This window comes from Scyliorhinus canicula, chromosome 10, assembly GCF_902713615.1.
Source record: "Scyliorhinus canicula chromosome 10, sScyCan1.1, whole genome shotgun sequence".
In the NCBI taxonomy this organism is placed as follows: Eukaryota; Metazoa; Chordata; class Chondrichthyes; order Carcharhiniformes; family Scyliorhinidae; genus Scyliorhinus; species Scyliorhinus canicula.
In genome coordinates, this window is record NC_052155.1 from 99,081,624 (window position 1) to 99,099,965 (window position 18,342).

An 18,342-nucleotide genomic window follows, 5' to 3' on the forward strand; every position below is an offset into this window, starting at 1 on the left:
TTGTAAGACTTCTTAATGTGTTAAAGACAGCTCTCATTTGGATGTCGTAGCTTAGAAAGCAACTAATCTGCATATACTGCCCACAAAAATTATATTTTTGCTCATACCGAGACAAATACAATTCTTTCTGAGCTATCATAAACAATAATTCTGAAAGTAAATATTGATTTTATTTAATTTTCCTGTATAATAAATAAAACAATATTTCATATTGTCTTCCACAGGTATTTGATCATGCAGATTTTACTGATGCTAAATATGGGATAAACTATGAAGAGATACATGAAATCTTCAACAAGACCCTACAGGGATTCTCCTTGGACCCTCTGACCTCAAGTATGATGGAAAACCTTCAGTTTGTAATGTTACAAGACAAGAAATCACCAGACTCTAGCAACTGGACCACCGAAAGTCTTTATGCATTTTCATACAGGATAATGTTTGAAGCTGGGTATTTAACACTCTTTGGAAAAAATAAAAATGCAATGAAACAAGACAATACTGAAAAGGTAAAGGCACAGCATGCTGCCATTCAGTCTGTCATGGAGAATTTTAAGGTGTTTGACAATGTATTTCCTGCTTTAGCTGGTGGTATTCCATTGTTGTTTTTGAAAGCTGCCAAGCAATCAAGAATGGCTCTAGCACAAGCATTATTGCACAATAACCTAAGGCAGAATGACAATAAATCTCAGCTCATTGAGGAAAGAATGCAACTTTTTGATCATTCACCTGCACTTGATGAACTCAGCAAGGGGAAGACTCATGTCACAATGCTGTGGGCTTCACAAGCTAATACGCTTCCCGCTACCTTCTGGAGTGTTTATTATTTAATAAGGTACTGTTACTTACAAATTTCAAGTTAGAAGTCTGATCAACTTATAGCAATTTTAAACCTGAACACTCTGTTTTGTTTCCATAACCATTTATACTGCTTTCCTTCAACCACCTTTCTAATCTATTCATGTTGAATTGGAAATTAGGATTTTTACCTTCACTGCCTTTCAGTAATCTGATGAAATGGATAGCCTGTCCATTGTAAATAGGATGAAATCAGGCAGGTACTGTAATGGGTGGGCAATCTGCTTTGCCAGAATATCTTGAAAGTGGTGAAGACGGGTGGCGAGATTCTCCTTTTCAGAAACTATAAGGCTGCGATCCTGCAGCCACACTGCACCAGAAAAACAGCTCGCCGTGGTGCAGGGTGGCCGGGAGACCCCACTCCCAGGATCTCCCTGGCTTGCAAGCCTTGCGAGATTCAACCCAATCTCGCGAGATGTTGTGAGATGAATCCTGCCCACAATGGGCGGGATCACTTTTTGCACCAGAGCTCAACCCTGAGCGGGCCATCGTCATCCCCCATCCCATGGACCAGACCCTCTGTTACTGCCAACCCAGGGCCCACACCCCGCAGCGTGACAGGTAAGAATCATGGAATGATTTGCAATGGGGAGGGAGAGTAGCGCAGAGACAGTGTTCATGGGAGGGGGTGGCCGGTCTGGGGGGGTGGGGGGGATATGCCTGTGCCACTGGCCAGGCTCTCCAGTCGATGAACCTGGGGGCGATTCGAGCATCCCGTGTGCGTCGACCCAGGCACACATGCTATGCGGCCTCCTGTGCCTGCCCGAGCCCCATGTCCTGCCCATCATGGACCTACTCTGTATCCTCCTCGTCAGATAAGGCCTGGCATTCACCCCTCTTCGGCATGTCGCCCCTCTGCAGCTCGTGCAGCAGGCCCTCCTAGCGCTACAATGGATGGCCCTTCTAGAGCAGTCCAGGCACCTGAACCGCAACTTCAGGATGCCTGTCAGTATATCAAAGGAGGTAGTGTTGAGTATCCTAAATTGCATTAAGGTAGACAAGTCCTCAGGGTCAGATGGGATCTATACCAGATTACTGCTGGCGGCAAGGGGAGCAATAGCTGGGGCCTTAGCAGATATCTTCACATTCTCTTCAACCACAGGTGAGGTTCCAGAGGACTGGAGAATAGCCAATCTTGTTCAATAAAGGAAGCAGGGATAACCCAGCAAATTGTAGGCCAGAGAGCTTGACATCAGTGGTGGGGAAGCTTTTGGAGAAGATACTGAGAGACAGGGGGCGCGATTCTCCGCTCCCCACACCGGGTGGGAGAATCGTGGGAGGGCCGGGTGACTCACGACACGCCCCCCTGGCATCCCCCGCAATTCCCCCCCCCCCCCCCCCCCCCCGGCTTGGAAGAATCGCTGCTCGTCGTTTTTCACGATGACTGGCGATTCTCCGCAAAGCGGCCTGCCGTTCGCGACCGGTTCACGACGGCGGCAACCACACCTGGTCGCTGCCGTCGTGAACATAGTGCCAAAAGCTGGTTTGAAGCTTGTGGGGGGGGGGGGGGGGCGGAGACGGGAGTGAGCACCACGGCCATGCTCGGGAGGGGACTGGCCCGCGATCGGTGCCCACCGATCGTCGGGCCGGCATCTCAAAGGGTTCGCACTCTTTCCCCTCCGCCACCCCGCAAGATCAAGCCGCCACGTCTTGCGGGGCAGCGGAGGGGAAGACGGCAACCGCGCATGCGCGGTTTTGAGCCATCAGCCGTCGTGATGTCAGCTGCGCATGCGCGGGTTGGAGCCGGCCAACCTGTGCATGCGCGGCTGACATCACTTAGGCGGCGCCGTCGCGTCTTTCTCGGCGCACCGCCTTGACGCAAGCGTCAAGGCCCAGCGGCCGAGAGTTACGAAGCGCCGCTCATAGCCCCCCGGCTGGGGGTGAATAAGGTGAGATTAGTGGCCTCCGAGGCTGTCGTGAAACTCGGCCGAGTTCACGACGGCCTTCCCGATTTTTCGCGGGAGCGGAGAATTCCGCCAAGGATATCTGCACATTTGCAGAAAAATTGACTAGTTAGTGACAGCGGGGTTTTGTATGGGGAAGGTCATGTCTCACCAACTTGATTGAGTTTTTGAAGAGGTGGCAAAGAATATTGATGAGGGAACGGCTATGGATGTAGTTTATAGGGACTAATCACCTTGTCCCCGCTGTTACCAGACTCCTAAACGACCCTTTTATGGACTGACCTGATTAATACTACTGTATGCTTCACCCAATGCCAGTGTCTATGTACCTTGTGTTGCCCTATTATGTATTTTTTATTTTATTTTATTTTAATGTACTAAATGATCTGTTTGAGCTGCTCACAGAAAAATACTTTTCACTGTACCTCGGTACACGTGATAATAAACAAATCCAATCCAATTAGTAAGGCATTTGACAAGGTCCCACGTGGCAGATTGGTACAAAAACTAAAATCACATGGGCTTGGGGTTGGGCTGGCTATAGGAGACAGAGTAGCAGTTGAAGGGTGTTTTTCAGAATGGAGATCTGTAGCTAGTGGTGTTCCGCAGGGATCAGTGCTGGGACCTTTGTTGTTTGTAGTATACATAAATGATCTGGAGGAAAATGTGGGTGGTCTGATTATTAAGTTTGCGGATGACACAGAGATTGACGGAGTTGCTGATAGTGCCAAGCATTGTCAGAGGATACAACAGGATATAGATAGATTGGAGACTTGGGCACAGAAATGGCAGATGGAGTTTAATCCGAACAAATGGAAGGTGATGCATTTTGGAGGATCAAATCTAGGTATGAATTGTACTGTAAATGGCAGAACCTTTTGGAACATTAACATACAGAGGGATCTGGGCGTGCAGGTCCACAGTTCCCTAAAAGTGGCAGCACAGGTGGCCAAGGTGATTAAGAAGTCATATGGCATGCTTGCCTTCATCAGCCGGGGCATTGAGTACAGGAGTTGGGAAATCATGTTGCAGCTATATAAAACCTTGGTTAGGCCATATTTGGAGTATTGTGTGCACTTCTGGTCACCATATTATCTGAAGACCATGGAAGCTTTGGAGAGATTGCAAAGACGATTCACCAGGATGTTGCCAGGTCTCGAAGGTGTTGACTATGAAGAGAAGTTGAATAAACTAGGATTGTTTTCACTGGAAAGACAGAGGCTGAGGAGAGACCTGACAGAGGTCTTCAAAATTATGAGAGGCATAGACAGGGTGGATAGTCATAGGCTTTTTCCAAGGGTGGGAGTGTCAATTACAAGGGGGCACAGGTTCAAGGTGATAGGGGGAAAGTTTAAAGGAGATGTGGGGGTACGTTTTTCATGTGGAGAGTGGTGGGTGCCTGGAATGCATTGGCAGAGGATGTGGTGGAAGCAGGTACATTAGCAACATTTAAGAGGCGTTTTGGGTGGGGACATGAATAGTGAAGAAATAGAGGGATACAGACCGAGTAACGGCAGAAGGGTTTTTTTTAGTTCCGTCATCATGATCGGCACAGGCTTGGTGGGCTGAAGGGCCTGTTCCTGTGCTGTACTTTTGTTTGACGTGGAGATGCCTCTGTTGGACTGGGGTGGGCACAGTAAGAAGTCTTACAACACGAGGTTAAAGTCCAGCAGGTTTGTTTGGAATCACTAGCCTTTGGAGCGTTGCTCCTTCATCAGATGAGTGTGTTGAAGGAGCTCCGAAAGCTAGTGATTCAAAATAAATCTGTTGGACTTTAACCTGGTGTTGTAAGACCTCCTTACTGTACTTTTCTTTGTTCTTTGTTCTATGTCGAAGCACTGCTCAATCACGTCCCTAGTCACTGCATGGACGTCATTGTAGTGGGTCTCCGTGTCGGTCTGTGGAATCCAGGTAGGTGTCATCAGCCACAGTGGATAACCCCTGTTGCCTAGAAGCCAACCCCTCAGCCAGGGGTGCACCTTGAAGAGGTCAGAAACCGTTTGTGGGCCAGGATGAAGGTGTCGTGCACCATGCCTGAGTATCGGGTGTAGAAGTGCATGATGTGCATCTCTTGGTCACAACCCAGCTGCACGTTCATCGAGTGGAACCCCTTTCAATTTGTGAAGACGGGCCTGTCATGGGCCAATGTCCGTAGGGTGACATGTATCTTGTCGATCACCCCCAGGACCTGGGGCATCTCAGCGACGATAGCAAACTCCGCTGCCTGGGCATCCTGGTGGGCTTGGTCCACATTGAATTTGATGTATTGTGCCGAGTGGGCATATAGGGCCTCCGTGATGGTGAGGTTGTACCTGTGCACCAAGGTCTGTGATATTCTGGACAGGTCCCCACTCAGCACCTGGAAGGACTCTGTGGTGTAATGTTTCAGGGTGACCGTCACCGTGGCGGTCACTGGGAAAGGTTATCCTCTCCCATACACCCATGGTGCCAGGTGCACCATGATCTGGCAGATATGTTGCAATGTCCCCCTGCTCAGCCGGAGTCTTCCACAGCATGCCTGGTCTGGCAGGTCCTTAAATAGCAGGTGCTGTTGGTAAACTCAAGAGCTCATTCAATGCTTCCTATCCACCACCTCCTCCTTGGCCTGGTGAGCGGCCGGCTCTACATCCTCACCAGGTGGCTCCTGTTCCTTTGGGACAGGCTCCGCTGCTGCAGGGACCCCCTTAAGCAGCTCCAGCTTGTACTGCCTCAGTGCACCCCCCATGACTGTGGCAACCAGAATGAAAGCCACCATTCCTGGTTGGATTCTGAAGTCCATGTCTGCAAGAGGTGCAAGTCAGACACGTTAGCACGATGCATACCCCTGTGCCCAACCAGGTCCACCAGCTACTCAATAGCCCCGGTCTGCTCTGCAGACCCTGCCATGGCTTATACCCCCAGCTCCGGCCATTCCCCTTGGCACTTTGCCCTCTGCACCCATGGCCCCATCAGTGCCCGGCACAGTGGGGCCTCTGGCTCTAGTGCCCGTCCCCGCTGCCAGCGGTTCGCTCTGTGGCCCCCGTCCAGCGCCCTCCTGCAGGAGCTACTGTGGGCGTTGCCCATGGTGGTCCGCGTGCTGCTCCGCAGTTGGGTGTTGGCAGGTTGGGGAAGGTAGCTGGGGTGGAAGATAGGGGCTGGGTGCGGTGGTTGGTGGGGTGGGTGCACCCATACATAGAACATAGAAAAATACAGCACAATACAGGCCCTTCGGCCCACTATGTGCCGACCATTTATCCTAATCTAAGGTCAACCTAACCTACACCCCTTCAATTTACTGCTGTCCACATGCCTGTCCAAGAGTCGCTTAAATGTCCCTAATGACTCTGACTCCACCCGCTTTGCTGGCAGTGCATTCCACGCACCCACCACTCTCTGTGTAAAGAACCTACATCTTCCCTATGCCTTCCTCCAATCACTTTAAAACTATGTCCCTCGTGACAGCCATTTCCGCCCTGGGGAAAAGTCTCTGGCTATCCACTCTATCCATGCCTCTCATCACCTTGTACACCTCTATCAAGTCTCCTCTCTTCCTCTTTCGCTCCAGTGAGACAAGCCCTAGATTCCTCAATCTTTCTTCATAAGACATGCCCTCCATTCCAGGCAGCATCCTGGTAAATCTCCTCTGTACCCTCTCCAAGGCATCCACATCCTTCTTATAATGAGGCGACCAGAACTGGACACAATATTCCAAGTGTGGTTTAACTAGGGTTTTATAAAGCTACAGCAAAACCTCACGGCTCTTAAACTCAATCCCCCTGTTAAAGAAAGCCAACACATCATACGCCTTCTTAACAACCCTATCAACCTGGGTGGCAACTTTGAGAGATCGATGTATGTGGACCCCAAGATCCCTCTGTTCCTCCACACTTCCAAGACTCCTGCCTTTAACCCTGTATTCTGCATTCAAATTCACCCTTCCAAAATGAATCACTTCACATTTATCAAGGTTGAACTCCCATCTGCCACTTCTCAGCCCAGCTCTGCATCCTGTCAATGTCCTGTTGTAACCTGCAACAGCCCTCAACACAATCTACAACTCCCCCAACCTTCATGTCATCGGCAAACTTACTAACCCAACCTTCTACTTCCTCATCCAAGTCATTTATAAAAACCACAAAGAGAAGAGGTCCCAGATCAGATCCCTGCAGGACACCACTGGTCACCAACCTCCAGGCGGAATACTTTCCATCCACTAACACTCGCTGTCTAATTTTGGCCAGCCAATTCTGTATCCAGACAGCCAAGTTTCCTTGTATCCCATGCCCCCTAACTTTCTGAATGAGCCGACCATGGGGAACCTAATCAAATGCCTTACTGAAACCCATATACACCTAATCCACTGCCCGACCTTCATCAATGTGTCTCATCACATCCTCAAAGAATTCAATGAGGCTTGTGAGGCATGACCTGCCCCTCACAAAGCCATGCTGACTATCTTTAATCAAACTATGTTTTTCTTTTTTTTTAATAAACATTTTAATGGGGTATTTTTGGTATTAAAACAACAACAAAATAAACAATGTACATGAAACTATAAACATAGTGCAAAAGCTGTCTCCCTCCCTTACATCCGTTATTAACCCCCTTACTCTCAGCTAAACTAAACCCCCCCCCCTGCTGACGATTAATTTTCCGCGAAGAAGCTGATGAACGGTTGCCACCTCCGGGTGAACCATAACAGTGACCCTCTCAAGGCGAACTTGATTTTCTCCAAACAGAGAAAGCTAGCCATGTCCGATAGCCAGGTCTCCGACTTCGGGGGCTTTGAGTCCCTCCAAGCTAATAGTATCCGTCTCCAGGCTACCAGGAAATCAAAGGCCAGAACGTCTGACTCTTTCTCCTCCTGGATTCCCGGGTCTTCCGACACCCCGAAAATCGCCACCTCTGGACTCAGTGCCACCCTTCTTTTTAACACCGTGGACATGACATCTGCAAACCCCTGCCAAACTCCACGAAGCTTCGGACATGTCCAGAACATGTGGACATGGTTCGCTGGTCCTCCCGCACATTTTGTACACCTGTCTTCCACCCCAAAGACCCTGCTCATCCGGGCCACTGTCATGTGAGCCCGGTGAACGACCTTGAATTGTATCAGGCTGAGCCTGGCACATGTTGCGGACGCGTTGACTCTACTCAACGTGTCCGCCGACAGACCATCCTCTATCTCTCCTCCTAGCTCCTCCTCCCACTTGCGCTTCAGCTCCTCGGTCTGCATCTCCTCTGATCCCATAAGTTCCTTCTAAATGTCCGAGACACTCCCTTCTCCAACCTACCCTCTGGAAACTACCCTGTCCTGAATCTCCCTTAGTGGTAGGAGCGGGAAGGTTGACACCTGTTTACGTAGCAAGTCCTGCACCTGCAGGTACCTGAATTTGTTTCCCCTCGCCAACCCAAACCTCTCCTCCAGCGCCCTCAAACTCGGAAAGCTCCCCTCCATAAACATATCCCCCATCCTCTCAATCCCTGCTCTCCGCCATATCTGGAAACCCCAGGGAACTACCCAGGGAAAACCAGTGATTATTACAGATTGGAGACCAGACCGATGCTCCCTCTGCTCCCACATGTATCCTCCATTGCCCCCAGACTCTCAGGGCCACCACCACCACGGGGCTGGTGGAGTACCGTGCCGGCGGGGACGACAGAGGCGCAGTTACTAACGCCCCCAGACTGGTGCCCTTGCATGGAGCTGCCTCCATACGCTCCCATGCCGACACCTCCCCCACCACCCACTTCCTGATCATGGCTATATTCGCTGCCCAGTAATAGTTACTAAAATTTGGCAGCGCCAGCCCGCCCTCTCCCGACTCCGCTCAAGCAATGCCATCCTTACTCGCGGGGTCTTGCCCGCCGAAACGAAGCCAGTGATCACTTTGTTGACCCGTTTAAAAAAGGACCGCGGAATAAGGATGGGAATACATTGAAACATGAACAGGAATCTCGGGAGGACCGTCATCTTCACCGTCTGCACCCTCCCAGCCAGAGACAACGGAAGCGCGTCCCAGCTCTGAAAATCGTCCTTCATTTGGTCCACCAGACAGGCCAGATTTAATTTATGCGGCCGGTTCCATTCCCGCGCCACTTGACCGCCTCGGTACCTAAAGCTTCCCGCTACTAATCTACCCGGCAGCTCCCCCAATTGCCTCTCCTGTCCCCTTGCCTGGACCGCAAACATCTCACTTTTCCCCATATTTAGCTTCTACCTCGAAAAACGGCCAAATTCCCCTAGAATCCTCATGATTTCTTCCATCCCCTCTAATGGGTCCGATACATACAGAAGCAGGCCATCTGCATAAAGCTAAACTCAGTGCTCCCACCCCCCCCCCCCCCCCCCCCCCCCGACCAGCCCATTCCAGCCCTTTGAGGCTCTCAGAGTAATTGCCAACGGCTCTATTGCAAGCATGAACAACAGTGGGGAAAGGGGGCATCCCTGTCTCGTCCCCCGGTGCAGTCTAAAATAGTCCGATGTTGTCCTATTCGCCCGTTCGCTTGCCACAGGAGCCTGATACAGGCACCTGACCCAGTCAATAAAGCCCTGTCCAAATCCGAACCGTCCCAGTACCTCCCACGCATATTTCCATTCTACCCGATCACTACTTCCACCTCCCTACCTTTCGGGGGCATCATGATCACATTTAACAACCTTCTTCCTGTCATAATATGCAGACACACACATAATGATGTGAAGACAAGCAGCTAATGGACACAGAGAACAGGACATGAGCAATAAGCAGGCAGGACACTCAGGGGTGGGATCTGACTATAAAAGACATGAGGCACTCACACTCCACCTCTTTCCACTGATGAACTTCTAGAGAGTCAGTCAAGGGTGTTGTTACAATCTCACACCTCCACAACGTGGCTAAGAGCTAGTCTGGTTCAGTCAGACAGAGTAACCACACTTAAGTTAGCAGAGGGCCGAACTCGCAGAGAACTGTGCTATTAGTTTAATAAACCTGATTGAACTAATTTCAAGGTCGGGAGTATCTTTCTGATCTAAGCTGCATCCAGTTGCAGCCAGTGTTAGATCAGTGTACCTTAGACGACATGATACCAGGAGACTACTAATTTAAGGTGGCTTACCTCAGTCCGTTCCGTGAGGACCAGCAAATGTATCCCGGCACCATGGAAAAGATTCAGGCTCCTCACCAGCTCAGGACCTCCGGCAATCTCAGTGCCAACTGGCGGATATTCAAGCAAAAGTTTCTGCTGTGCATCGAAGCCTCAGACCTCGAGGGTGCGTCTGATGCAAAAAAGATCGTGCTTCTTTCATCAGTGGATGATCAAGCCATCAAACTCTTCAACTCGTTGAACTTCAGCGAAGGCCAGGACAAGACAAAATTTCAGATCATCCTGGCCAAGTTCGATAGTCACTGTGAAGTGAACATCAATTAAATCTTTGAGCGCTACATATTCAAACAATGTCTTCAAGGTAAAGATGAATCTTTCAATGCCTTCTTAACTAGCCTCCGCCTGCTAGCGTGTCCTGCAACTTTGGTGATATTGCTGACTCCATGATCAGGGGCCAAATCATGTTTGGAGTTCACTCTGATCCTCTGAGAGAGCAGCTTTTAAAAATCAAGCATATGACCCTGTCAGTCGCGATTGAAACATGTACAGTGTATGAGCATGCCAAACATCGGTATTCCCAATACAAATCAGCTGAAAATGAGAAACTTGCCTCCCACGAGGCAGAGAGTGTGCAGGCCATCACCCGGATGCAGCGCCTCAGCATTGATGAAAGCGGCCATTTTGCGCGCTCTTCCCGGAGCCCCACGCATGCGCAATGCGAATGGGATAACGAAGCGGCCGATCACCGCACTGCGCAGGTGTAAAGTCTGCCGACCGTACTGCGCATGTGTGACGACGCATGGACCGTAACGACGTCATGACGTGCCCGAACTGCGGCACCGCCCACTTAAAGAAACACTGCCCTGCAAGAGGCAGGCAATGTTTAAATTGCGGAAAGCCTGGACACTAATGCACTACGCATGCGCGATGCGAACGGGATAACGAAGCGGCCGACACCCACACTGCGCAGGTGCAGACGTCTGCCAACTGCACTGCGCATGTGCAACGACGTACACCGCGTCACGACGCCAACGTCATGACGTGCCCGAACTGTGGCAACACCCACTTAAAAGGATACTGCCCTGCAAGAGGCAGCCAATGTTTAAACTGCAGGAAGCCTGGACACTATGCAGCCGTGTGCAGGTCTGCACCACCAGTCAGAGGCCAGCGCTCCCAATTCCAATGTAGGCGCGTCCAGAATGTGCAACAATGATTACAGGATTCTGATCCTGGCAGTATAACGGATCCAGAGGACGAGTGCCTTGAGTCCGCCTACTGAGTGGGCATCATTACCACACGTGAACATGCCACACCTAACTCATCTCGCATTCAGTCCATCCTCGCTGTGGATTCAGAGGACGAATTGCGTGCGGTGATACAGGTCAACCGCTGCTCCATCCTGTTCAAGCTGGACACAGGTGCTTCTGCCAACCTCCTCTCACAGGCAAACTTCCAAATGCATCAAGAAGCCCCTCAAGGTCCTTCCTGCAGCCTGCTAACTCCTGGACTATAACGGTAATGCCATCACGGCACTGGGATCCTGCCACCTACTCATCTCCAACCGGAGTACCCATGTACAGCTAAGTTTTGAAATTGTCAAGTCGGACTGGGCATCCCTACTGGGCGCGCATGTCTGCAAAAAGCTAAACCTGGTACAGCGGGTTTATTCAACGACATCCTCCAAAGTGGATCTTTAAGCTGGCATTGACGACATCCTCGCTCAGTATCCAGACAAGTTTGACGGGATGGGCACTTTGCCATATCGGTACAAGATCCTGATGCCAAGCCAGTGGTCCATGCATCACGCCGGGTCCCAGCTCCGCTGAAGGAGTGCCTGAAGGAACAGCTCAAGGAGCTGCAGCAGCAGGGGATCATTTCCAGGGTAACTGAACCGACTGACTGGGTCAGCTCGATGGTGGTGGTTAAAAAACCCTCTGGAGACCTGCGCATCTGCATTGATCCCAAGGATCTCAACCAGAATATAATGAGTGAACACTACCCCATCCCGAAGCGGGAGGAACTCACCAGTGAGATGGCACATGCACGGTTTTTCACGAAGTTAGATGCGTCACATGGATTCTGGCAAATCTAGCTGGATGAATCCAGCAGAAGGCTCTGCACCTTCAAAACACCGTTTGGCAGGTACTGCTATAACCGTATGCCGTTCAGCATCGTCTCGGCATCGGAGATATTTCATTGCATCATTGAGCAGATGATGGAGGGCATCGAAGGGGTTTGTGTGTATGTGGACGACGTCATCATATGCTCCACGACCCCTGAGGAGCATGTTTCCCGTCTCCAGCAGGTATTCCGCCGTGTCCACGCCAATAGCCTGAAGCTGAACAGGGCCAAATGTTGCTTTGGCATGACGACACTCAAGTTCCTAGGAGATCAGATCTCTCAGCAGGGCGTGTGCCCCGACACAGACAAGGTCAAGGCCATCGCAGCCATGAAGGGCCCGGAAGACCAGAAGGTGGTATTGTGCTTCCTGGGCATGGTCAATTTTCTGGACAAGTTCATCCCAAACATGGCCTCACACACCACGGCCCTACGAAACCTAGTGAAGAAGTCCACTGCCTTCGAGTGGAAGGCGGCCCATCAGGCAGAATGGTTGGAGCTGAAAGCCAAGCTCACCACTGCACCCGTATTGGCATTTTTCGACCCAGACAGGGAAACGAAAATCTCGACAGATGCGAGCCAGGATGGCATAGGTGCGGTCCGGCTGCAACCTGATGACACTTCATCCTGGGCACCGGTTGCCTACACATCAAGGGCAATGACGCCCACCGAACAAAGGTATGCACAAATCGAGAAGGAATGCCTGGGCCTTCTCACTGGCATTCTCAAGTTTCACGACTATGTCTACGGCTTGCCGACATTCAGTCGAGATGGATCACAGACCCCTGGTCCACATTATCCACAAGGACATTAATGACATGACACCTCGGTTGCAACTCATCCTCAAATTTAGAAGGTACGTCTTTGACCTGGTCTACACGCCTGGCAAGGAGCTCATCATTGCCGATACACTGTCCCACTCCATCACCGTGCCTAGTGAACCACTGAACGTCATCCGGCAAGTTGAGTCACAGGTGCAGCTGTGTGCTAGCACCCTCCTGGCATCTGATGAGAAGGTGATTCGTATCCGTGAGGAGACAGACAAAGACCCCCTCTTGCAGCATGTTACGCAACACCTAGCCAATGGCTGGCAAAAAGGGCAGTGCCCTTAATTTTTCAATGTAAAGGACGACCTGACGGTGGTTGATGGTATCCTCCTCAAACTAGACTGGATTGTAATTCCACACAGTCTCCAGAGCTTGGTGCTCCGTCAAATCCATGAGGGCCACCTGGGTGTGGAGAAGTGCAGACGCAGAGCCAGGCAGGCTGTCTACTGGCCCAGGATCAGCCAGGACATCGCGAACATGGTCCTTAACTGTGCGACCTGTCAACGCTTCCAGCCAGCATAGAGTAAGGAGACACTTCAGCAATATGAAATCGAAACCTCTCCATGGTCCAAGGTTGGCATCGACCTCTTTCATGCAAATGGTCATGATTACGTATTAATCATTGATTACTTTTCCAATTACCCTGAAGTCGTGAAGCTTTCAGACCTCACATCTCGGACCGTCATCAAGGCCTGTAAGGAGACGTTCTCCAGGCATACTATCCCACTCACTGTCATGAGTGACAATGGCCCGTGCTTCAGCAGCCGTGAATGGTCTCTGTTTGCCCAGTCGTATCAGTTCAAACACATCACTTCCAGCCCACACTATCCGCAGTCAAACGGAAAAGTTGAGAAAGGGGTGCACATAGTGAAGCAGCTCATCTGCAAGGCCACAGATTCTGCGTCTGATATTCACCTTGCGCTGCTGGCGTACAGGGCGACCCCACTGTCCACTGGCATGACGCCGGCTCAACTCCTGATGAACAGGGACCTGCGAACGACACTTCCAGCCATATACGTGCCCAACCTGGATAACCTCCCATTGCTGCAGAAGATGCAGAAACTCCGAGACCGGCAAAAACAGGGCTATGATGCTCATGCCACCGATTTGCCCATGTTATCCCCGTCAGACACTGTTTGGGTCAAGATCCCTGATGGAGGCTGGTCTGCTCCAGCTGTCGTTGTTCAACAGGCCGCCCCCTGCTCGTATGTTGTGCGTCTGGCTGATGGTTCTGTTGTGCGACGAAACAGACGGGCACTGCGGAAAGTTGCCTGCCCGCAACCACATTCTTCTCCGTTTCCTTCTGTTGTTTTGCCACCTCCTCCTTTGATACCTCAACTCATGAGGCCACCAGTCAGGCTTCAGTCCCGCCCATCAAGGCTGTGTCATCCCCACCTCCTCTCCGGCAGTCGACCAGGATCAGACGCAAGCCAGAGACCGGACTTATGAACATTCGTTCTGTTTGCTTTGTTCTGTGTTCTTGCATTAGACAGCTGTTTCCACGTGACATATGTTCACATCCACTGCATGTACATATATTAATATTGGCCTATTCTTGTAAATACGTTCACATATGTCATCCAAACATAAAAAGAGAGATGTCATAATATGCAGACACACATAATGATATACAGACAAGCAGCTAATGGACACAGAGAACAGGACATGACCAATAAGCAGGCAGGACACTCAGGGGTGGGATCTGACTATAAAAGACATGAGGCACTCACACCCTGCCTCTTTCCACCGATGAACATCTAGAGAGCTAGTCAAGGGTGTTGTTACAATCTCACACCTCCACCATGTGGCTAAGAGCTAGTCGGGTTCAGTCAGACAGAGTAACCACACTTAAGTTAGCAGAGAGTCAAACTCACAGAGAACTGAGCTAACTGTGCATTTAGTTCAATAAACCTGATTGAACTAACTTCAAGGTCGGGAGTATCTTTCTGATCTAAGCTGTATCCAATTGTAGCCAGTGTTAGACCAGTGTACCTAACACAACACTTACATTGGCCACCAACTGCCTACCCTTAACGAACCCCATCTGGTCCTCCCCAATAATGTCCGGAACACAATTCTCAATCCTGGAGGACAAAATTTTGGCCAGCAATTTGGCATCCACATTCAACAAGGACATCGGCTCCGGGTTCTTGTCCCGCTTCAGAATCAGCAAAATTGTAGCCTGTGACATCATCGGGGGCAGCACCCCTCTTTCACTTGTCTCATTGAACATCCTCATCAATACCAGCCCAAATATTCCAGAGAACATTTGATAAAACTCCACTGGAGGCTTTACCCGACTGCATGGCCTTCAGACCCTCCCCTATCTCTTCCAACCCGATGGGGGCCCCCAGCCCTTCTACCAGCTCCCCGTCCACCTTTGGGAAATTCAGCACCCCCAAGAAGTGCCTCATCCCGTCCGGCCCTGTACGGGGTTCCGACCTGTACAGCCTACTGTAGAAATCCCTAAACGCCTAATTCGCCCCTGCTGAATCTCCGAACAGGTTCCCATCTCCGTCATTTACTTTCCCTATCTCCCTGGCTGCCTCCCTCTTTCTAAGCTGCTGTGCAAACATTCTGCTGGCCTTCTCTCCATACTCATAGAGCGCCCCCCTCGCCTTTCTCACAGCTGCTCCACCGCCCTCCCTGTGGTTATCAAGCCGAACTCCGCCTGTAGCCTCCGCCATTCCCTTAAAAGCCCAGCCTCTGGGGTCTCCGCATACCCCCTATCGATCCATAGTATCTCCTTCACCAGTCGATCCGTCTCTGCCCTGTCCACCTTCCCCCTATGGGCCCGTATCGAGATCAGCTCCCCTCTGACCACCGCCTTCAGTGCTTCCCAGACTACTGCTTCTGAAATTTCCCCCGTGTCGTTGACCTGCAGGTAGTTCTGAATACATTTCCTCAGCCGTTCGCACACCCCTTCGTCAGCCACAATTCCCACATCTAACCTCCAGTGCGGGCGCTGGTTCCTGTCTTTACTAACCTTCAGGTCAACCCAGTGCGGAGCATGGTGCAAGTCCAGGTCCGATATCGTTCCCACCATCCTCTTTATACACTCCACATCATCCCAATTTGGCGCATACACATTTACTAATACCACCTGCACCCCCTCCAGTTTCCCACTGACCATAATGCCTCCCACATCCAAGACTATTCTATCTGCCTCAAACACCACCCGCCTATTGATCAGGATCGCGACCCCTCTAGACTTTGAGTCTCGTCCCGAGTGAAAAACCTGACTGACCCAGCCTTTCCTCAATCTAATCTGGTCAGTTACTCTAAGGTGCGTCTCCTGCAACATTACCACGTCCGCCTTCAGTCACCGAAGATGCGCGAACACACGTGCCCTCTTGACCGGCCCATTTTATCCTCAAACATTCCAGGCGATCAGACTAGTTGGGGGGGGTCATTGCCCCCCCCCCCTTTACTGATCAACCATCCCCTTTGCTGGGCCCGCCTCTAGGCCATGCTCCGCGCCTCCACTGGCCCGCCCCCAGGCAGCCTCCACCCCCAACCTCCTCTCTGTCTCTTAGCCCAAATCCCTTCCTCGTCAGCAGAACATTTACCCCCCTCCCCTCCAGTAACAACACTCTGTAACCCAACCCCTTTAATAAACCAAACATATGCGCACCCCCCACTGCGCTTTTGTGAGCTAGCCCACCCAGCTAGCTTGGTGGCCCCATCCCTGGCGCCGTCTCCCATCTATTGTTCCCTCCCCCCGCTCATACAATCATACTCCAACATCAAACAATCCCCACACAATTGCCCGACAGAAAAACACCAAGATCTAAACAAGCACACCTTCATCCCCGAACAGTGGAAATGAAAACTTTAACTCACTCAGCTCTAGCGCTGGTCCCAAATCAATGCAAAAGGCATTACAAACAGCTTCCACAAAACGAAAAACAAGAAACCTTTTTTAAAAGGACAGAAAAACAAAAACAATAAAATGCATGAACGTTGCAGCAAAGTTCAAGAGTTCTCAGTCCACCACCAGTCCTTCACTTTTTGCAAAGTCCAGCGCGTCCTCAGGCGACTCGAAATAAAACTGCTATTCCTCGTGCGTGACCCAGAGACGGGCCGGATACAACAGACTGAACTTCACCTTTTTCTTAAAAAGGATCGACCTAATCTGGTTGAAGCCTGCTCTTCTCCTGGCCACCTCCACACGCAAGTCTTGGTAAACCCGCAGGATACTGTTGTCCCACTTACAGCTCCGTGTCTGCTTGACCCACTGTAGAATGCGCTCCTTATCCGAGCACCTGTGGAATCTCACCACCATTGCCCTCGGGGGGGGGGGGGGGGGGGGTGGAGGGGGGTGTCTCCCATTCTCTGCTTCCTCGCGAGTGCTCTGTGAGCCCTGTCCACCTCCAAGGGCCGGGAGAATACCCCATCCCCCAGCAGCTTCTCAAACATGTCTGCGATGCATGCCCAGTGTCCGCTCCTTTGGTCCCCTCTGGGAGCCCAACGATTCTCCAATTCTGCCGGCGGGACCTATTCTCTAGGTACTCCACCTTCTCCAGGGGCTTCTTCTGTTGGTCTCTAAGCATCCCCACCTCCAACTCCACCGCAGCTTGATGTTCCTCCTGCTCAGCCAGCACCTTCTCTACCTTCTGATCGCCTGATCTTGGGCGTCCAATCTAAGCTCCAGCCGCTCAATTGACTCTTTTATCGGGTCCAAGCAGTCCTGTTACTGCTCAGCAAAGCCCTCCTCAATAACTTGCATCAGCTGCTCTGTAGACTGCTGGGTCGACAAACCAGAAGTCCGGTCCTCCGCCTTGCTGTCTCTGGCTGCAGCTTCAGCCCAAGCCTTCTCTTTCTGCCTTTACAAGCACTTCTAGTCCTTCTCTCCATGCACCGATGTGGGAATTCAGTACACAATTGCCTCTGTCATCAGTTTTACAATTCAAGTCTGGTAGAAAATCGGGGGGGAAAGGTCCAAATGTCCGACCCGAGCGGGAGCCACCAAATGTGCGACTTACTTCTTCATAGCTGAAATCCGAAATCCAAATTATGTTTTTCTAAATCCTATCTCTCAGAATCCTTTCCAATATTTTGCTCACCACAGACGTAAGACTGATGGGTCTGTAATTCCCAAGAATCTCCCTTTCTTGAATAGGGGAACAGCATTCGCCACCCTCCAATCATCCGGTACTACTCCAGTGGAGAGTGAGGACACAAAGATGATCGCCAACGGTGCAGCAATCTCCTCCCTCACTTCCTGTAGTAACCTAAAGTATATCCCATCAGGCCGAGGGGACTTATCTATCCTGATGCTTTTCAAAATTTCCAGCACATCCTCCTTAATGTCAACCTGTTCGAGTCTATTAACCTGGTTCAGAGAGGCAACAAGGTCCCTCTCTCTAGTGAATACTGAAGCAAAGTATTCATTTAGGGCCTCCCCCATCTCCTCAGACTCTAGGCACAAGTTCCCTCCACGATCCCTGATCGGCCCTACTCTCACTCTGAGCATCCTCTTATTTATCACATAAGTGTAGAATGCCTTGGGATTTTCCCTAATCCTTCCCGCCAAGGCATTTTCATGCCCCCTTCTAGCTTCCCTA

General features: G+C 50.9%; 1 protein-coding gene across 1 annotated transcript in view; it reads left to right on the plus strand.

Annotated features, from left to right (window-relative positions):
* The window catches only part of LOC119972545 (cytochrome P450 7A1-like), a 72,908-nt gene that overhangs the window by 37,824 nt on the left and 16,742 nt on the right, over nt 1–18,342 (plus strand). The window contains exon 3 of the mRNA XM_038809417.1: nt 225–835. Coding sequence (XP_038665345.1) covers nt 225–835 — 611 coding nt within the window. The remainder of the gene's footprint in view (nt 1–224; nt 836–18,342) is intronic.